Raw genomic sequence first — 19,954 nt, 5'->3', positions numbered from 1 at the left:
CTGAGCTGTATCAATAATTGTCAAAAGTCCTGTTTGCACAAGCTCATAAAAAATCGATTCATATGAGCCATTGGTGTCTGTAGCCTGGCTTCTCTCTATTTCCGTCCCTAGCGCACTGTGGGAGCATTCCTTCCTATGCCTTAGCCTGAGACAGCGGCAGCACAGGGCCTGCACATTTTCTGCAAGCATACTGAAACATGGGAATCACACCCTGTGGGGGTTGTTCCCAAGTGCACGCCCCATCTGCAGAACAGCATATTGCTGGATGCCGCCTTCGCCACACTTCGGAGGAAGGGCTTCTGTAGGGATGGCTCTTCCCGTATCTAAGGACTCCCTGCCAGTCAATCCATGCCAGAGACCTCCTGAGAAACCTTGAGCATGGGAATATTCGCAGCAGTCTTTCTTCGCCTAGAATTAATGGTTGGTATTGTGGGCTACCTGTAGGTATCTGTTCACACTTCAATAACTTGTCAGCGGGGGGTATCCCAGTAAAAGTCATTTGACGCCTTGAAAAACGGAGATCTGCAAAGCTGCAAATAAAGGCCTCCACTAAATTACTGTCTTTTCTGTTCAACCACAAATAATAGCGCAAGTAAATGGCTCGGGGCGTTATTTGATGGAAAAAATACACTCAATTGGTTGGGCTGACAATGTTGCTGTTTATAGATCTCTCGTGGGGGAGGGGAGAGTTCCCTTTGTGTCACCAATCCTTTATCTGCTTTGATAATGCTTCTTCGGCAGGAATTATGTTGACAGTCACAAGGGACAGCGTTAACACAGCAGTGCACCTTCATTAGCCTCTGGTTTGTGTGATGGCAGGGCAGATCTGGGCCTTCATTCTGCCCGGGGCAGTGTCTGTGCTCAGCAGGAGGGCAGCGCAGCAGGAACCCTGCTTTCCTTTGAGCTCTGACAAGGCAATCAATGGCTGCCTCATTCAGAGTTTGTGTGCGTTGTAGAGAAACATCCGTGTTCCTTTTCTTGGTAACATGCCTGCAGAAGGAGTAAAGGGGCTCACGGTTTTAGAATGAGCTTTATTCTATTTTTGAATACCACAAACAAATACTGCTTCGTTGATGAGGAAGCAAGGTGCAGAAAGAAAGGTTGTGCGCCCCCGGCAGAAATAACATCATTCAAAAATAGTATGGCCTAAAATTGAGAACCAAAATATTTTGAAGGTGTGAGTGTATAGCTAGGTACGTATAGATTTACTCTTCATAACGCCACATCTACTTACCTTGGGGCAGATTTACAAGCCCCGTACGCCACTCTTGCGTCACTTTTAACATGGGAGAAGTGACGCAAAAGTGGCGCAAGGGGCTTGTACATCTGCCCCCTTGAATATATATGTATCTCCATGGTGAAATATGGAAGGTATTATGAAGCTGTACTATTTATACTTACCTGCATGACATTTTGGTACTCAATATTTTGTCGACAATATTTTCTTGGAGATGGATTTTCATGCTTGCTGATCTCACACAGCAAGAGCGGCGTGTGCTATTTGTATACAGTTCGTTAGAGCTGTGGTATTTACGGTGGTGCCATGGTGGTGCCAGTGAAGATGCTCCTTTAGGGGAGTCTGCTTTTATTTTCGTTCCATCCACCAGTAATGTATGTCCTTGCCCTCTGCATCCTTCTCAGCCATGCTGTGTGTGCCCCTATGTTAAAGCCACGAGCCCCAACCCATAGACACATGGGGCACATATCTGAGAATGATCAGATGCTTCTCACACCATGAAGCAACATTTGTTGTCCTGCCAGTCCCTGCCCATACTATGGACCATCAGGAAGGGGGAGGAGCCACTGCAGATTTGCTTATAGTCTTCCCCCGGCCCTTCACGCATTACAAAATAGTGAGTTTGCACCCTCTTCCCTGCTATGCGTTTGGTCTGCAGAGGTAATCAGATGTCAGCAGGCTCCCACCCATGCACCCACATCACACAGAGGAATGAATTAAAATGTACAGGCCTTAAATCCCACACATGGTAATGTAAAGAAATAAGGAGCTCATATACAAAGGTGTGTTCGGTCTCAAAGCCTGCGATTCACATAAACAGGGAAAGGGTTTGCCACTGCAAATAGATTTGCACAATCTATGAAAGCCCTTTTATTCACCGAAACATCTTTCTGTCTCTTAAAAGGGCTTTTTCGTCCCATACTGAATTGCAAACAGGCGAGGGCATGAAGGAGATGCCCCTCCTTTTAGAGAGTCGCAATGCAGTGGTTCAGTGCGTTGCAATCGCTATCATGGTCGTAAATTATTCATCAGATACCAATGCCATTCACAAATGGGGCGGCTTCATTTGGGAATCATGTTGGGCAGCCTCAGGGGGCACCGGACAGTGGCCATCACACACACAGAAGGTGATGGGAAGAATGATTGCAATAAGGCTAACCACTGGCAATAGGTTGGGGTAGCATTCCAACCTAACATTCTTTTGCCCACCATGCCACCTCAGAGTAGACCCAGCCATATGCAGATCAGTCATAATCCTGCTGTAACAGGAACAGTCCAGCTCGAACTGCCAGGCCAGGTCCGCCCTGAACTAGAACACAAGCAAAGACTGGTTTTGGCTATAGCTTGGTTCCAGTGGCACAGTGAGCCAGGGACCTATGTCTGTGCATATCCTTGGCCAATTAAGGCATTACATCAGACACACAAAAGGAATGCTTGAAGTAAATCTGACAGCTGGCAATAGCTTGTGGTAATAGATTACAACCCACTGTTCTTTTCCCCTCCATGCCATCTCAGATTAGACCACTACATGCTTCCCCAGTGGGGTCCCAGATGGGAAACATTAATGGACTTGGTGTAGTTTAAAAAAACTATTTCACACTTGAGAAAGCAAATGCAAGAATATTGACTTGTTGTTCTGTGCAGGCCCAGTCCCTGTATCATTGCCATTCACAAGTGGATTCAAATTGCATCTTGCCTACTTAGTATTTATTAGGCAGGTCCTTTTTTGACCCTCTCCGAGTGGACATTTGCGACACGACTTATTAGTACATAGATCGTGTCACAAATAGTTGGTGCACAGTTTTCACCCACTACTTCTGACCCACTCTACTTAAATCAGGCACCATCAGTTGCTTAGCAAGGAGGAGGCTGTGGGGGGGGGTAGCCCGCCCCGGGCAGCATGAGTTTTGGGGGCAGCGCCCCCTCTGCTCTTACCTGCGCCGTGCGGGCGGCCGTCATAGGACTCGCCAGCACTCCAGCCCCCCCACTCACATGCAGCTGCCGGGCAGCAAACTCAGGTACCGACACAGGCCGCAGAATGGCTAGCAACACCACATTGGGTACCATATGTCTGCACCTAAGCTACAGGTGGAAATTCTGTACCCAACCACTCACTTACTTCATGCACAATAAAGTAAGGAGTCTACAGTGCACACAGGGGACATGCTGTCTTTCACCTGGATGGTGCTTTTTCCTGTGGCTGCCATATGCCTGTTGAGGAGCGCATAGGGAGAAGGGTAGTGTGCAAGACATACATTTCAGGCTATCCCTCTTTATGGAGAAAATGCAGTAGCTCGTTCAGCCACCAACACAGGTTGAGGTTCTTGCAATTCTGACAAAACTCTACTGGTTGTCACTGCGGCAGTGCAAAATGTATATTACAAAGCGCTCATTAGTGAATAGGCCCCACATTCCTAAAATACATTTCTTTTCATTATGTCCTTGGACACAGTCTAAGATCAGTACAGGGCTACTATTTACAACACGACCAGGTAAAAACACACTTACATGTAGGGTAGAGCCTTTGCAGTACAGGCAGCTCAAAATGGAACTTGCTCCCAACACAAATATGAATTCAAGACATTTCAAAGTAAAACTGGAGACTTGGTTGTTTCCTTCGTACCAAGCTCACCAGCAACTACCCTGTTATTAAAACGACCTGTTTCACTCTTAGTTCAGCAAACATAACACCCTGAATCCTATGGGTATACATGTGCTTTAGAAGGTAATACATAAAATACTCTAACAGTGGAAAGTCGGATTTCTACCCCACCCTCTTCATCATTGAGATGCCAGACTGCCATTGCGAACCTAAATATGCGAAGAGGCCAAAGAAAACACTTAACTATACAAAAACACATAGCATTGAGTGTGGGAGAGGTTATAGGGTAAGAGATGGGATGACTATCCGAGGGCCCTTTGCGTAACCGGAACTAAGAGCCAGAATATGACCCTGGTAGTCGTACTGCCACGCAACTGTCGGTGGCGGTCTGACCAAAACATTTACTTCGGTGTGACCGCACAGTTAGGAGTGGGGCGGTCAGACATCCCCGACACCGCCGACACCAATGGGATCATGGATCCCGCAGCGGAGGCAGTTTGCAGAGATGCAGGGTATGGCGGCGGTGCTGAGACAGGCCCCGCTGTCGGGATTGCAAGTTGCCTTTCCAACAACCTTATCATGGCGGGAACCCTAACTGTGCATGGCTGGCAAGTGGGAATATATGATGACTACTATTGTAGAGATTGTAGCAGTGTAATATTTAGGCAATTTTTATTGTGGTAGGTATGTGCTTAACTATGTTGCTTCTTATCAGTGTGGCATCGCTGAAGCTTCCCAACAATGGCGTGTTCACATCAAATGAACACTAGGACACCTATCACTTATTGTGCACGACAGCAGTAGCACTACTCAGATATCACATGACTTACAAAATGGTGGCACTGCTGCCTCACCAAGGCTGTCCTGCTTTGATGTCGGTACCATTGGGAGAGAGGATGCTTCTGTCCTGCTTTAAGCCAGGCACCTGGGAGTGTTTGAATATTTCAAGTCTCTGCACTTTCAATATTGCCTGATATATCATCTTGGTTTGTCAGATTTGCTTTGTAATACACCATTTGCCGACTCTTTTTTCAAACTTTTATCGGGGGGTGGGGGTCCTCCAGACACCCCTTATGACAGTCATGCTCACTCGTGATGCAGCTCTCATCCAAAACTTTTATGCCACAGCACTTTCAAAACTCACCAGCCGCCACTGCCATAGGCTCAGGACTGTGGAGGAAGACTGATGCTAGGGTGGGTCTGTCAGTCCCCTTATTCCTTTTTCTTCTCTTTTTCCCTGGGGGTCTTGTGGGCTTTATGCCATTCTGATTTGGCAGTTTGGGGGAGCCCTCCCCCTTCTGATCACCCAATGGGCAGAAAGACTGCCAGGGCCTCCTGAGTAGGGGGCACCCGGCAAAATGTCCTACCACATTCCTATTTTATAATTATGTCTCTGGTGTCTAGTGGGCTTTCTGGGGGAGAAGATTGGTGATAAATCCCTCAATCTGCCCTGGAGGTGGGGTGGAGACGAAAGTCTGATATTGTCTAGGATCATGTGGGGCAAGATGCCCTTTGCCATTGAGGCCCCTGCCCCCATGAGAAATGATCTAGTGGTGTGGTGGTCTAGTGGATGTATCCCTGCTTGGGCATATTGTGGTGATCCCTGGCCAGGGATCCACTTGCGAGAGGTACCACTGGAAAGAGGAGATTCTTCCCTTTCTCACAAGCCTCTTCCATTGTAATTGGTGTGTCAGCGGCTGACCCGTGCCCCTAAGCTAAGCACACAGTCAAACCAAAAGGGGCAGAAAGGCTCCTACTTTCACTTTCAGTTGTGATGATGTCAGCACGCTATGCGCACCGATCTTCATTCATAAAATCAGAATCTCACACTCGAGCAGGGGACGCTCTTCACCAGCAGCCAGAGGTGGGGTCCTGTAAAGGAAATCCTGCACCAATGAGATTCCCAGGGCTGGGTATAAAAACGGGCGTTCTAAGTCCTCCGCACTGTGTGTGTGTGTGTATATATATATATATATAACATCTCTTCTCTTCACTGTTCAGCAGTCCTTATTCAATTCACTTTGTATATGTAAGAGCGATTTCATTATGTAGCATTAATTGATTTCATACTTAGTTTCTTATTCCTATTTGTTAATTTCTGCCCTTCTAACCATAGCCGAATGGCTGTTTTTAAGTGCTTCCAAAACATTGTGGAGGGACCAAGAAAAAATAATGATTAATAGAACCGCTTAAACAAAAAAAATAAACACAACAAATACAACCTATTAGGCAGTTTTCTCACACAGAAAATGAATCATCCTTATTGTGTAATTTGTTTAAGATCCGGGTTGGTGGGTTACAGGTAAACCCATCCTGCACCATGGAGTGCACGAGAGTGCATGTTCGCCCAGCTCCTACATCGGTGACTTACTTTTATCATGCATCTAACGCATGCTTTCTTTTTCTGCTAATGTGTATAGCTCTGGCTGCTCTGGTTCCATCCAGCTGTAATTTACTTATGGTTGCACTTTCATGCTGTTTTCCATCTTTCCAGCTGTTGAAGAATGCCTGGTCTTTCTCTGAGGTCAGAGCCATGAGCAGTGGCTTAATGAAGGTTTAAGGGCCCCCCCTGCAATTTACATGGAGGGTACCCGCTCCAGATTTTATCCGGAGCTCTCAGACCTGAGTACTGTGCTGAGGGGGTCCCCTGCAACTGGGGGCACCCCCGCATCACGGGGGATGCGGGGGCCTGTGTTACACCTCTGGCCATGACTAATATTTGGGAAGGAGACAGAGCTAGAATTAACAGTACCAGAGTCCCCATGAAGGCAAGGGCATGGGAGAGTCTTGAATTTAACAAGTGTGGAAACAGTGATAGATCTGTTCCAATGTTGTATCCGTCCTAGAATGTCAGGGGGATGATTGAGATGGTTGGGACAGACCTTCATCATCACTTTGGCCTGGACTTTGACTAATGAGACCTCAATGGCTCCTGTCACGCCAGCACTAGTTGCATGTCTGTAACTGAGCTCTGGTTGAGCGACCAGTCACTACCAGCTCTTCCCCAGACTTTCACAGACAATTATCTGAAGGATCCCATTGGTCTACACAGGACATGGATGGACATAACTTTTGATGAATTTATAGTAAATATTGCATCTCTCTGGAAGCACTTGCCTCTGTTATTCTGTGTTCAAGGTCGGACATTTCAGGTATAGATTAACCAGTGTATTTTTTCAAACAGGAAATGAAGCTTCCTTAGTTTGCTATTCTCAATAACAAGATGCCTTGTGTTGGGTCTTGGGACTGGTTCAAGATATCGGGTTCTATTAGTGTAGTAAAATTAGTTTAAAAAATGGGCTAACCTAGAACTAATTGCAATACAATTTCTGTGAGTGGATTGTTATTGAAATTTTTCCGTAGAAAACGAAGGTGAATAGTCTACCACTCTATCATGACGCGTTAATCCAATATGGCGGATTTTTCAAAATGGCTGTCTATTATTTGAGATATAGGGTATAACTGTTTATATGCCCATGTGTGGTATCATTTTAAATGTTTTTAGGGACGGGAAAGTCAAAAATAACATCAAAAAATCTTTCTGATGACTATAACATCAAATTGGGATTAATACAATAAACAACGATAATTATATGTTAATATGCCAAACATAGTTTTGACATTATTTTTATTTACATTTTTTTAACATCATTTGAAAAGGATAAACAAATTTCAACTAGATAATATATCACTTCTCAATATGACACTGACAATAGAAAATTGTTAAAGAGCACTCCTCAGTATAAGAATAGTATCATTTCAATCATCGTCCATGTCCACTTCCATGGAATTGCAACAGCTTATTCCTCGACAATCCGTGCACGCATCTGTGCACACTATTCCCTGTCTTTTGCATATACATTGCAGAGTCGCACATTAACTCTTGCTACAGCCACATTTCACAAATTTCAATAAATGATCTGGTGCTGGTGCTTGACTCATTCTAATGGGAGCCAGTCGTCCATCTTTCACTTCAAATCCCCACTGTAATGGATCCATATGAATACCCATCCACTGCTGCACCTGATGATATACTCTGAGTGAATTAAATTTGCAGGCATCCTCTGTAGGAGGCAAGACTTCCGGTTTCACATGTATTGTTGATTTTGTTGCCTTTGAAGTGAAAGTTCGAAGTCTCATATCATGTAGTGTGCTGTCTCCTGTTATTCTTCCATACAACTCTATAATAGCATTAAGACCAACATTTTCAATTTCTTCTGTTGATTTTTGTGAAGTTTGGAATACAGCAGCACTTTCTTTGAAGCTGCCTGATTTTCTTAGCAACTTTATGGAGTCACGTTTTCCTAATCCAAACGGTTTGGAGGTGGTATCACATCCGAATACGGCGTGAGCAAATAAGATGTGAGAGCAGACGTCATTACCTAAAGCTTTTGCTAATTTCCTAATATCATACACAGTTATGTTTTTGGAAGACTTCTTAGGTTCTTGGCAAAGGAAAATATCAAATTGGTTTTCTTGAAAATGATGAAGGAGTAGTATGAGAAGATCGGTGTCCTCGCCAACAATGGCTGTAGGATGAGTTTTGGCCGACTCAATAGCCTCCAAAACAACCATGAAGTCTGCATCACTATGAGCTTGCTTTGTTTTACACCCAGCTTCTTGTAACTTTTGTGATAATTGATCAAAGAAGGCTTGCTTATTCTCATTATTACTCAGAAATATTTTTTTCTGGATGGCGATGGAGGTAGAAGTTATGAAATTTACTTTAGGTCCTACAATACCTCTGTTTCTTTTTAAATGGGCTTCTGATTTTGTAGAAAACGTATGTCCATATCCGTCGAATACTATTATTGCCTGGCCATACTTTGTTAGCACATATCTCTCATAGGCACAAAGCAGCTCATGGAATGTCTGATTCGGACTCCAAGGAAGGCGATGTAGTAACCACCCACCATCAATGACGAACTGCATATTTTCGGGCATGTTAGCAATGGCTGGTAATCATTGGCAGAAAGATGACAGATGATACACCGGGATGGTTACCTTTATGTAGCAGTTAGCATACTCCTTGCCATCCTGGAACACTGTTGCTGAGTAGATGTGAGATGTTCAATAAAATATCCAGGTTTGCAGATGGTTCACTGTACGCGATTTCCTTAATGGTATTATACTTTAAGAAACACATCCCACTGGCCTGTGAATGATATGTTTTATTGGGATTTGCCCCAACGTCCTCAGTTCTTCAAATGAAACTTGACGTTTCTTAATGACCGTTGAACATTTTCCAGTTGGAGTCACAGTGGCGATAATGCCCATCCCATGAAAAGTACCATGGCCATCTATTGTAATAATATTGTGATCAATATTATCAGCTGCATATTGAACGAATTTCGGAGGACTTTCAGAAGGTTCCACAAGGACAGGTATAGTATTTCCTCTTTCTGCTGCAGCTGAACGTTCAAAATGAAGAACTTCTGAATAGGAGCTGCCGAATCCCATATGATTTACTGCTTCAACTACAAATCTCGAGCTTGTGTTGTCATCTAATTAACTGCCAGCCCAAACTGCAACGGTGCAACTAAGACTCGTGGGCGCACAGCTTGCATAATTGCCTATCCTATAGAAGCTACTTTTCTCTCTCTGTTGGTTTTATCAGAAACAAAAACTGATAATAAGAGCCTTAACGAATAAGGAATATAGCTCACATTATAGACAACACTACTATGTTTTCAATGGGTGGATATGTTTCTGGATCTACAGGGATGTCTTTAATATCATTTCTTATTATTTCAGCAGCTGCCATAAGGAGATTGTTTCGATCCTCTTCAACATCTTCATGGCTATGACTGTGGTACTCTTGCAATACATGAGCAGCTGTACTTTTAAAAGTAACGACATCAGCAGTCCCTGCAACTGTTCCTATGAAGCATTCATCTTCAAAATGCTCTTTGAGTTTTTGTTTCATATACTTCGAACTGTATGGTTCGCTATCTTCTGGCAGTAATTCTCGCATTTTATTAACAAGTTCTTTAACAGTAGTTTGTTCTTCATCATTTGCCTCCATGTATTTAACTACTTAAGAAAAGTTTCTTGGCGAACTGAGTCCTTTGGTCGACCTGAAGATATTGGAGGGTTATCAGTGAACTGCCTGGGAAGGAATTTCCCAGTATAAAAATTGACGTAACACTGTTTGTGGTAGCATGCATCTACAGCATGTAAATCAGACACATTTTGGATACGTCTCTTAACTTTCTCTACTCATTCATCATTGCGTTCGTTGCATTTTTGTAAAACTGATGATTTGAATTCAACTGTTCGTGCATTAAACCACGCATTTTTGTTCCTCTCCCTGAAGTATAAACTTAACTCAGTACCACAGAAAAAACATTTTTTTCTAAAATCAAACGGGGTTTCACATTACCGTAGAACACGAGAAGTTGTGGGATCGGATTCTTTCTCCTGGAACGGAGTTTTCAAGTTAACAAAACGCGCTCTACATTTCTCGTGAACTTTCTGCCCAACACAAACGCAAGAACCTGTAACACATAAATGAAACATTTTTGATTAACAAAAAAAAACAATAACAAAGTTACAAAACAAAACACAAACAATAGCAAACTTTTCATTTCAAAAGTTAATTGTAATATTTACGTTCCTTCACACTTTGTCATATAAGTCAACGAAAAAATTATACAAACTTTGTCTATCTGACATATTCCGCAATTATTTGATATTATGGTCATCAGAAACAATTTTTGATGTTATTTTTGACTTTCCCGTCCCTAAAAACATTTAAAATGATACCACACATGGGCATATAAACAGTTAGACCCTATATCGCAAATAATGGGCAGCCATTTTGAAAAATCCGCCATATTGGATTAACGCGTCATGATAGAGTGGTAGACTTTTCACCATCGTTTTCTACGGAAAAATTTCAATAATAATCCACTCACAGAAATTGTATTGCAATTAGTTCTAGGTTCCGCAACAAATTGACTAGTCTACTATGGTCCATTACATCAGTAAGTTGGTTGATGGCTCATGTAAACTGGGTTCTGTAATGGGAAGTTGCTGCTGGACATGAAGATAGTGGTAATGCAAGACTTTTACTGAAAAGCTCACCTTCCTTGCACCCGTTGGGAGACTCCGTGTTTCATCATGCACATATTCAGAAATCAACATGTACGACAATATCAATTTAAAATCTCGTCACCCAAAAATACTTTCATTGCGAACGAAATTAGGCATTTTTTAAAAAACTTTATTTATCATTTTGTCACAAAGGTTACAACATATGTATTGGTGTTCACAGTCATCATCAGCAGGTAAGAAAGAGGCAAATACGGACATGTAGATGCACGTTATGGATACCAGCGTAGGAGAGGTCCAGCCTAGCATCAATACCACAGATCATGCAGTGCAGCTCATATTGTCAGGTGTGAGCGTCTCCTCATTACAATATAGCCTCGCCACAGCTAGGAACATAGTATATAAACACTGTAAATATGGTACAGAATACGCTCAGGGGGAGCCGGGTATCATACATTGCAGTGGTTAGATTGAGAACTAGGACCAGGCTACCCAACCCCTGTGGGAACTATGCCTTGCTCCAGCTGCGAAGTAGAGTCTCGCTGTCGGGATGCGAGGTATGCTCTGAAGGGACCCCATATGTCTCTGGGCCAGGACGAGGAGGGCACTGTGGTGGAATATACCTCACTCTTTGTGTTGCATGAAGCCAAGCTACCCATCCCGCTCGGAACTGTGGGAACAGTCTTGCGGCCCCAGTGTATAGCCACTTCTCGCTTGGCCAGCAAAAAACGAAGAGCCGCAAACTTCAGAATCTTTGGGGAAAGTTCACCACATAGCCTAGTAGCGCAATTTCGGCAAGGGATAAGTTGATCATGTCGCCCAGTGTCTTGTGTACAGCTTCCCAGTACGGTTGCAAGTGTGGGCATGTCCATGCGAGGTGTGCGAAGTCGGCCTGAGGGGCCGCACATTTGCGACAGGAGTGGGGTCTGCACGGGTCCAGTTTGTGGACTCTGGCAGGTTTGATGTAAATTCTGCGCCGAAACTTAAAGTGTAGTAATTTGTGTCGTCTATTGAGGGAGACATCTTTCATGACTGCGCAGCAGGCAGCCCATTGGTCGTCTGTGATTGGGTGACCAAAATCCTCCGCACAGTCCCTACGGATCTTGTCCTCGTTGACGGGATGAGCCTAGTAAATGCTTTGTATAGTTTGGAAATAAGGTGGACACCCAGCTCACTCTCAATAACTAGCGATAAAGGGGCAAACAAGTTTGGTTCAAGGGGAAAGCCGGGCAGTGTGGCACGCATAGCCGATTGAATCCAACCCAGTACAAACCTATCCATGAATGTGGCGTTAGGGAAGTGGGAGTCGCCTCCCACCGTAAAGACATGGCCGTCCGGGAACAAGTCCCCTACTTTTGCAATAGCAAATTTGGTCAAGGTACGCTGCACTAGCCGCTCCCCCCGTACTTGGTAGCCAGCGGGCATTGGGGAGTGGTAGGGCTGTTGCGTACAGAGTGGTCGTGTTGGTGACCCGCCAAACTTCTCCCAGGCCTAACTGGTTGTGGAAAGTGTCTGAATGTCGTTTGGGTCTCTGGGGAGGCCCTTGGGTAGAACCTTGGATAATAGAACGGGGAGAACTAGGTCAGACTCCAGTCAAAGCAAGGGGATCCTGGTATCCGGGTGATACCAAGCATATGCGGTTCTGCATTGAGCTACTAAATAGTACAAGTGGAGATCCGGCACTCCGTACCCGCCTCTATTGTAAGGGAGGGTGAGCACTTGCCAGCGAACTCGGTCCCGTTTGTCGCCCCATACCAATCGAATCAAATGCTTACTGAGGATTGAGAAAATACTGTTTGGAAGGGGTTTCGGAATATTGTTAAAAGGGTATAAATATTTGGGGAGGACGATCATCTTAATAATGGCCACCCTGCCTGCAATGGACAGCAGTAACCTCAGCCATCTGTCACTTTGTGTCTCTAGGGTGTTGATTGCTTGTCCATAATTGAGGCGAATGATCTGATCGGTGTCTAAGTGGATGTGTATGCCTAAATATTTAACAGACTCAGCGCACCATTCCAGAGAACGAAAATAGGCATTTGTCGCTGTTGAGACTCCTTCCTTTTGCTGTTGCACCCCTAGTAATGCAATGTTTTATACTGTGATTTCAGATATCCGATAAATATGGTATTCCAGTGGAAAAAAGTGTAAAGCTTTACAAGAAAAGTAAAAAAGGGTAAGAAAGCATACAAGTTATAGGAAAATATTTCATAATAATGTCTGTATATATGTGTGTGGTTTAGTATTCGTATTGCGCAAACGTATGTCGAGAGCAGCAAAGTGCTAAACTGGGGACATGGCCTCCAAAAAGATACAGTTATTGGATCATTGTGTTAAAGTGAAATTAAAATAATATTTCCAAAAAAGGTATGGACCTAACCACTGAATGTTGGAGACTTATTCACAAAGCTTTTGCGCAAGCAAGTGAGACTTAGGCAGGGGACAATACCAGCTTGCACATGGCAGATGGAAAGGTGATGCAGAAAACCTGGAACATCTGAGTGCACAAAACAGCAGTACCAACTACTGGTGCACAGCTCATGCAGTGCTCTGCTGATGAGAAGAAGTGACTGTTCCCAAGAGCGTGATTAGGGGGTGGCCAGCAGAGGAGGTTATACCCGTTTCAGTATTCATAAACATTCATAAAGCATTTCTCACATTTACTTGTATTTCTAAACCTACACCTAAATAATCAGTGCTAAATTTTGCATGAAATATGGGAATGTACATCAATTTTCCTCATTCTCACCGGAGATCTGTACGATTAGAAGAAAATACTTTTTCTGTCAAAATATATTCAATGGCAAGGAAAACTGATAGGAAAACATATTTTTAATATTTCACTAATTTCCTAACTCCAGCATTACAGAATGTCTGCAATGCTGAGACTCCGCTCAGTTAGATTTAGGGACAACAAGCTAATGCCAGAAACGTGTGTGTAACACATACACTTACATCGGTACATTTTGTAAGTTGTGTATTTCACAATATTTTAAATATAATATCATCGCATCAGGTATGGACTCCCTACTTACCTTCACTGAGTATCGCTGCACCATTTGCCATTTTATAATGCTTTCTTTTTTATGAAGTCACAGTGGTTCTTTTTCCATTGCAATATAGACTTATAGTCCGCTGACGACAGCTATGCCGGTTGTTAAAGGCCCTGAACCTGAGTTATTGACCCAAGCCACAGGCGAGGGCCTGTAACTAGGGAGAGGGCCTTTAATAATCGGTATGGCCTGGGGCAGAAGGGCTATAAGGCTATTCGAACATTCCACCATCTTAGGGTAATATGTTCTAAATTAACGTGGGAGAAACAGAAAGACACACATTGAAATGTGTGAGTAGAAGACCTACACCAGCCATTATAAGCCCGGAGCTACGCCATTGAGCTCTCAACATTCCAATGTTCTAATTCCATTTTAGCAAAAGAGACAAATGATGGACGGAATGCTGAACAATGCAAACATTTACCCCCAGTCACAAAGATATGGGTTTAATCCATCCTTTTTTTGCTCACCACACCACCCCAGTTTGGACCCAGCCATATGCAAATCAGTCTTGACCACGTTCCACATGGGAACAGTCCAGCCCCAACTGCCAAACCAGGCCCTCCCTGGACCGGAAAGAAGCATCCTAGGACCGGTTTCGGGGCATCACCCCTCATCAGCTAGGCTAGCTTGAATCCAGTGGCGCAGTGAGCACGGGACCCACGTCTGGGTATACCCTTACTACTTAGGGTGACAAAAGCAAAAGAGACAAACGAGGGATGGAATGCTGAACAATGCAAACATTCACCCCCAGTCACAAAGATCTGGGTTTCAGCCATCGCTCTTTTGCTCACCACAGCACCCTAGTTTGGACCGAGCCATATGCAAACCAGTCTAGACCCTGTTCCACATGGGAACAGTCCAGCCCGAACTTCCAAGCCAGGCCATCCCTGGGCCAGAAGCAAGCATCTTGGGACCAGTTTGGTTCCATTTTAGAACTTTTTCCTAGGTCTGCTGTTACACTAGCTTAAGCGCTACTGTAAGGTTACAGGTGTTTTATTTACTGATTCATTTCTCTGATTTAATGGGCAAAACAACAGCAGCCTTTGGCTTAGGGTGGTGTGTTTGAGTGTGCAAACAAGCATGGTAGGTGGTCACTTAATCACCAAGTGGTTATTTATAAAATGTACGGTCCCACACTCAGTAATGTAATGGTTATCTTAATTGCTCCTAGATGGCAGCCCTCACAATATGTTGTTAAATGTTGTTATTCAGATAATGTATGTTTTATTGGCATGTTTACTTTTATCCTTATGCCTTTTTCTTTGGAAACCCCCCCTAGTCGGACTATTTAAAAGACCAACTATGACTGTTTCCAATGTCTGCTGATGTCACGACAGTTAGACGCACATGACGTAAATGATGCAAGAAATGCTAACATGCGGGGTTGGCAGATTTTCTCTTCTCCTTTTTCACTTTTTTCTTTATAGTCGATTGAAGACTGTGGGAAGGTGCGGAGGGCGGGCAATCATAATGACCCATGAGACACAGTGTATTCGTGAACAGTTGGTGTGTTACCACACACTAGAAAACACTCTGCTGTAACATGAACGGTTGCTCTATTATAGTATTGTTATGCTATTGTCACGTGCGGATTTGACTTATGCTCCTGATGTTGCTGTTTTGTCATGTACTGTAAGAAAATGAAAAAATATGAAAAGACCAATAAAGATATTTAAAAAATGGTAGGTGGTCACTCTACTCTCTTGTTTTGCTTGGACACTTCAGCTTGAGACCATAGGTAGAACCCTAGCCTTGTGCTCTCTATAAAAGCGAGTACAAGCTATATGTAGACATTGCATGAAGTACAAACTGATTGCAGTCTTCTTCTGCCGCTAAGTCCAGCAGGAAGCAATGGTGACATTGACGCATGTTGGCCTACCTGTATGAAGTCATGCCACTTGATTGAAACGGCCACATGGATTTTTATCAACAAGAAAAAATCTGCTACCTACACTCGTGCTTTGTTATCTCTCATTTTGGGATCATTGCTGTAGCCATGTAAACCTTGGTGTAAGGCATTGCCTAACAGAGAATAGTCAATAACTTCAGTGGCTAAACGTTGATAATGTTTTCTCGTGGGTATTACTCCCAGTTCTGCAAGAAAGGCATTGTTTACCTGCTGCTAGAAAACTGGGCAGGATCCACCGGAGATGAAAAATCTAAGACCTATCACCCGTCTCCCAGCCCATATTAAGATCACGGAATATACTGTAACGAGACGGCTGTCCAAGAAGCAGAAAATCTTGAAACTCCTGATCAGACTGTTTGGATTTAGAGAAGGCCATTGTACTGAGATCGCCTTAGTGATATTAATAGTATAATAGTAATATATAAACAATAATGCCAATAGTATAATGGTGATAGAGATGTGTGAAGTCTAGGAGCCACTCCCTACTATAAAGATTCAAGTTGGAAATATATTTAGGGAAATTGTTGACTTCTGCTCTTCAGTTTTACCTTCCATCACAAATTCAGAAAGGCTCTTTGATATGCTTTCCTTCATTTGACCGTTGTGTGAGGTATGCAATTAAATATTCATTGTATGGGTATATGAGTGTTATAGATTATGGTTAGGGGCAATGGAAATTTAGGGCCAGATGTATGAACACATTTTCCCATAGACACAAAATGGGTAAAACCCTTTGATACATCCGGCCCTTAGATCCTTGACCAGGAGGGTGATCTGCAGCTTGAGCCTGCTTAGCTTACTGCATGGCCTGCTGTGAATGAACAATTGTGGTATGTTCTATTGTTAAGTGTTTTGTTTGAATATTTCATTTTGGTTGGCACCATACTAATTCCAATGTGTTCACATCTTCCCCAGGATCTTGGTAAACATGGATGACAATATTATTGAGCACTACTCCAATGAAGATACCTTCATACTCAGCGTCGAGAGCCTCTTGGACGGCCTTAAGATCACACTCACGGAAATCTAGTCTGAGGTGCATCCCTCGCAGCGTCCGAAGAGTCACCGCATTTCACACCTGAGGCCGCAAGAGGAAGAATGCCCTGGAGTGCCCAAGATGCTTGGCAGCGTCAATCAAAAACCCATGTTGATCTGTGCCAAACCAACTAGAAAGATGTGTCTACACTGGGCCGCATACTTCCTTTTTGTTCATTAACTATTTGCCAACCAGGATATATTGACTTGACTGCATCAACATCATGTGTCTGGATCCGGACTTTGGGAATCCTTCGTGTTTAAGGCCATATTTAATGCACATCATTCTTCGGTGTGTAAATACCTTGGGACAGGATTTCTATTCTAGACCTCACAATGTAAGGTGGAACTTTTTTTTATCAGCATATTCAGTAAACACTTAAGAATGTATTCATCTCTTGGCAATAACTACAGGCAATGCAATGGTACAGTTCTCTGTACAACAAAACACATGGCAGATGTGGTTTTTCACATTCACCGCATGCCGGTGAGGACATGCAAGACACTCTGTTAAAATGCCACTTGTAAATAACCAGAGTACAGTGCTCGGAATGTATAAAATGTGTATAATGTGCAATAATATATTTGACCTCTGCCGCTTTGCTCTTAGAGGGTTGGATGTACTTAAGGTCATGGTGATATTCTGGCACTCACTTGAGAAAGTTTTTGTTTTAGTCGGCTGTGTTGCAATTACAAGGAGACTGGCCGACCACCCAACTAATACATGAACATCAGTTATTATTTCTACCACAATAACTTATTTAAGGAATGTTATTTTCAGGATGAACTTGATGCAGAAAAGAGGGAATGTTTGGAGGCGGATTGTCGAGTCCTATTGAAAAGGGCAGCAAACCTTGAAAAACTGAGATGCGACTGCAGTTCACCACTCATTCCTTCCAATTTACCACTCATTCCTTCCACAGTGTGTTCATGCTCTACTTCTTTGAAAATTATGAAACAATGTATATGACATCATAATATAAAATAAGACACGCGTCATATATAACTTTATCACTGCTACTCCCAGCCGGTGCCTCTCACTGTGTACAGTGGGATATCAAACAACTGGTGAATCTCTCGCCCTATGGTGATGCATACGGTGCGGGAAGTGAGGGGTAAGCTGAATGATGGTGTATGATCAACTGAATGGGAAATTAACCGCTCTCCTCGGAGGGTTTTTGAGGTGATCAGTAGGGGTGTACACAAATTGTGTAATTTTGCTTTTGCGTTATTACACAAAATGTTGGGAAGATTGCTTTGAAACTAAGCATACTTACACAAAATTCAAATCATTCATTTATTGCTATATTTTAGGGCAAAATGCATCCTGGTTTACATTTTTGACAGGACGCATTTCACAATGAAAAATACTGCAAAAAACACAAGTGCTGCAAACAAAATCCGCTTGCTTTTTGGTTGCTTGCATCATTTCTTTATTATAATTTTGTTACGAACAGCGCCATCATGCGATGTGGCATAATGGTTTAAATTTTGGGAATTTCACGTAAAAAGGATAACGTAAAATTTGTGAAATTATACCAGTGTAATTTAAATTTCACCCAGGTCTAATGATTAGTGGCATAACCATTAGTGTAATTCAAGTCGACACCTGTAAAGGTAGGGGACTGCTGCATATGTATTTCCTTTCCCACATTTTCAGAAACCTTTACAAAAAATATCATGTTACATTTTAAACTTTTTCATGTAATTCCTCCACGATTTTAGGAGGATTAAAACCCACAATCAAACTAAGATGTTGATTTTCTAGGCAACAGTTAGACAGTGATGGTGATAGCTAAGCTGACACGTGGGCCCGGCTGTGATCACTGAGTCTGGCTGCAGACTCTCCACTGACATTTTTTAGTCATAGGGGAAGGACCAGAAAATGAAACCTCTTCTCTGCTTTGTAGAGGAAAAAAAAAGTCCTATAAACAAGAAACTTTTTTCAGCAGTGTCTAAGATAGTGGAAGAACCAATTGATAATTTATTGATAAAGTTATCAGGTGTGTTCCAGAGGTAACATTGATACCAACAGTGCCATTTTCTTTGAGACACACCATGTACCAAAGTTAATACCTTGGTAGCTCCACCTCAGCATTACCTACTATTTAAAATAAGCCTTTTAACATCCTGCCTTTCTTATTGTAGTTGGAATAATGTTTCACTGTTTTGTTATTCTTTTTAGAAAGCATATGGTTTTTATTTCGCTGTCGCCATGTTGTATATTCCCCATAGACTTGCGTTGAGAAAACAATGATGTCTGCTGCAGTGATGTCTCAATCCTTACTCCCTGAAGAAAGACAGAGAACAGAATGTGACATCATGCAAGACATGTGCAGATATTCTGCAGGGATTCAGTAGACTTCTTTATTTGTCTATGTGGAATGTAATTTTTGTATATAAAAAATAAAATGTAACTTTGTACAGGAGCTCAAAAAGTAAAATTCATTATAAGCACAATCGTAATGGAAAAAAACTACAACTCAGGTACACCCATGCATTAATTGAAACATTAGTGTAAACTATCCCCTTAAGGTACAGATGGTCTGTTTATTTTGCCAGTGTTTTATGAAAGACAAATATTTTATCCAAAAACAGAAACCCTAGATAACATTGAGAGTAGTAAATTTCATTAAACTATGTATGCTGACCTTCAACATATTGCAGTGTAAAAGTGTATTTATTTACTAGCAAAGGAATAGCCAAAAGGATTCCTCAGATAAGCCATTCGTTCTGGGTTTGTTGCGCCTCTTCACTTGAGTGCATGGCCTCTGGTTATTTTGAATGCCGCTCTTTATACACAACCAGAACAGAAAACAAGTTTTACCAACACCAACAGGACTGGCAATTTCTGCCAGACCACTGGGTGTTGTGAATGCTTGTTGTGTTTTGGCACAATATTGTAATATTCTTATGTTGGGGGAGCTGCCAGGCCCCCTTCAACATAGAAATGCCATCACTCACAGTGAAATTAGCCAGTATCTGATGTGGGCTGATCCATTTCCCATGCTGTAGTGGGCGGAAGACAAATTTGAATAAAATAACAAAAGACCAATGGATAC

At 42.8% G+C, this 19,954-nt stretch overlaps 1 protein-coding gene across 1 annotated transcript in view; it reads left to right on the top strand.

The window, feature by feature from the left end:
• The window catches only part of GRHL2 (grainyhead like transcription factor 2), a 481,294-nt gene extending 461,745 nt beyond the window's left edge, over window positions 1-19,549 (top strand). The window contains exons 15-16 of the mRNA XM_085605159.1: window positions 13,004-13,068; window positions 16,773-19,549. Of these exons, the coding sequence (XP_085461285.1) occupies window positions 13,004-13,068; window positions 16,773-16,887 (180 nt within the window). The 3' untranslated portion in view covers window positions 16,888-19,549. The remainder of the gene's footprint in view (window positions 1-13,003; window positions 13,069-16,772) is intronic.
• The last annotated feature ends 405 nt before the right edge of the window (window positions 19,550-19,954 follow it).

Source organism: Triturus cristatus, chromosome 5_1 (assembly GCF_964204655.1).
Source record: "Triturus cristatus chromosome 5_1, aTriCri1.1, whole genome shotgun sequence".
NCBI lineage: Eukaryota > Metazoa > Chordata > Amphibia > Caudata > Salamandridae > Triturus > Triturus cristatus.
This window is presented reverse-complemented; position numbering and strand designations above follow the sequence as displayed.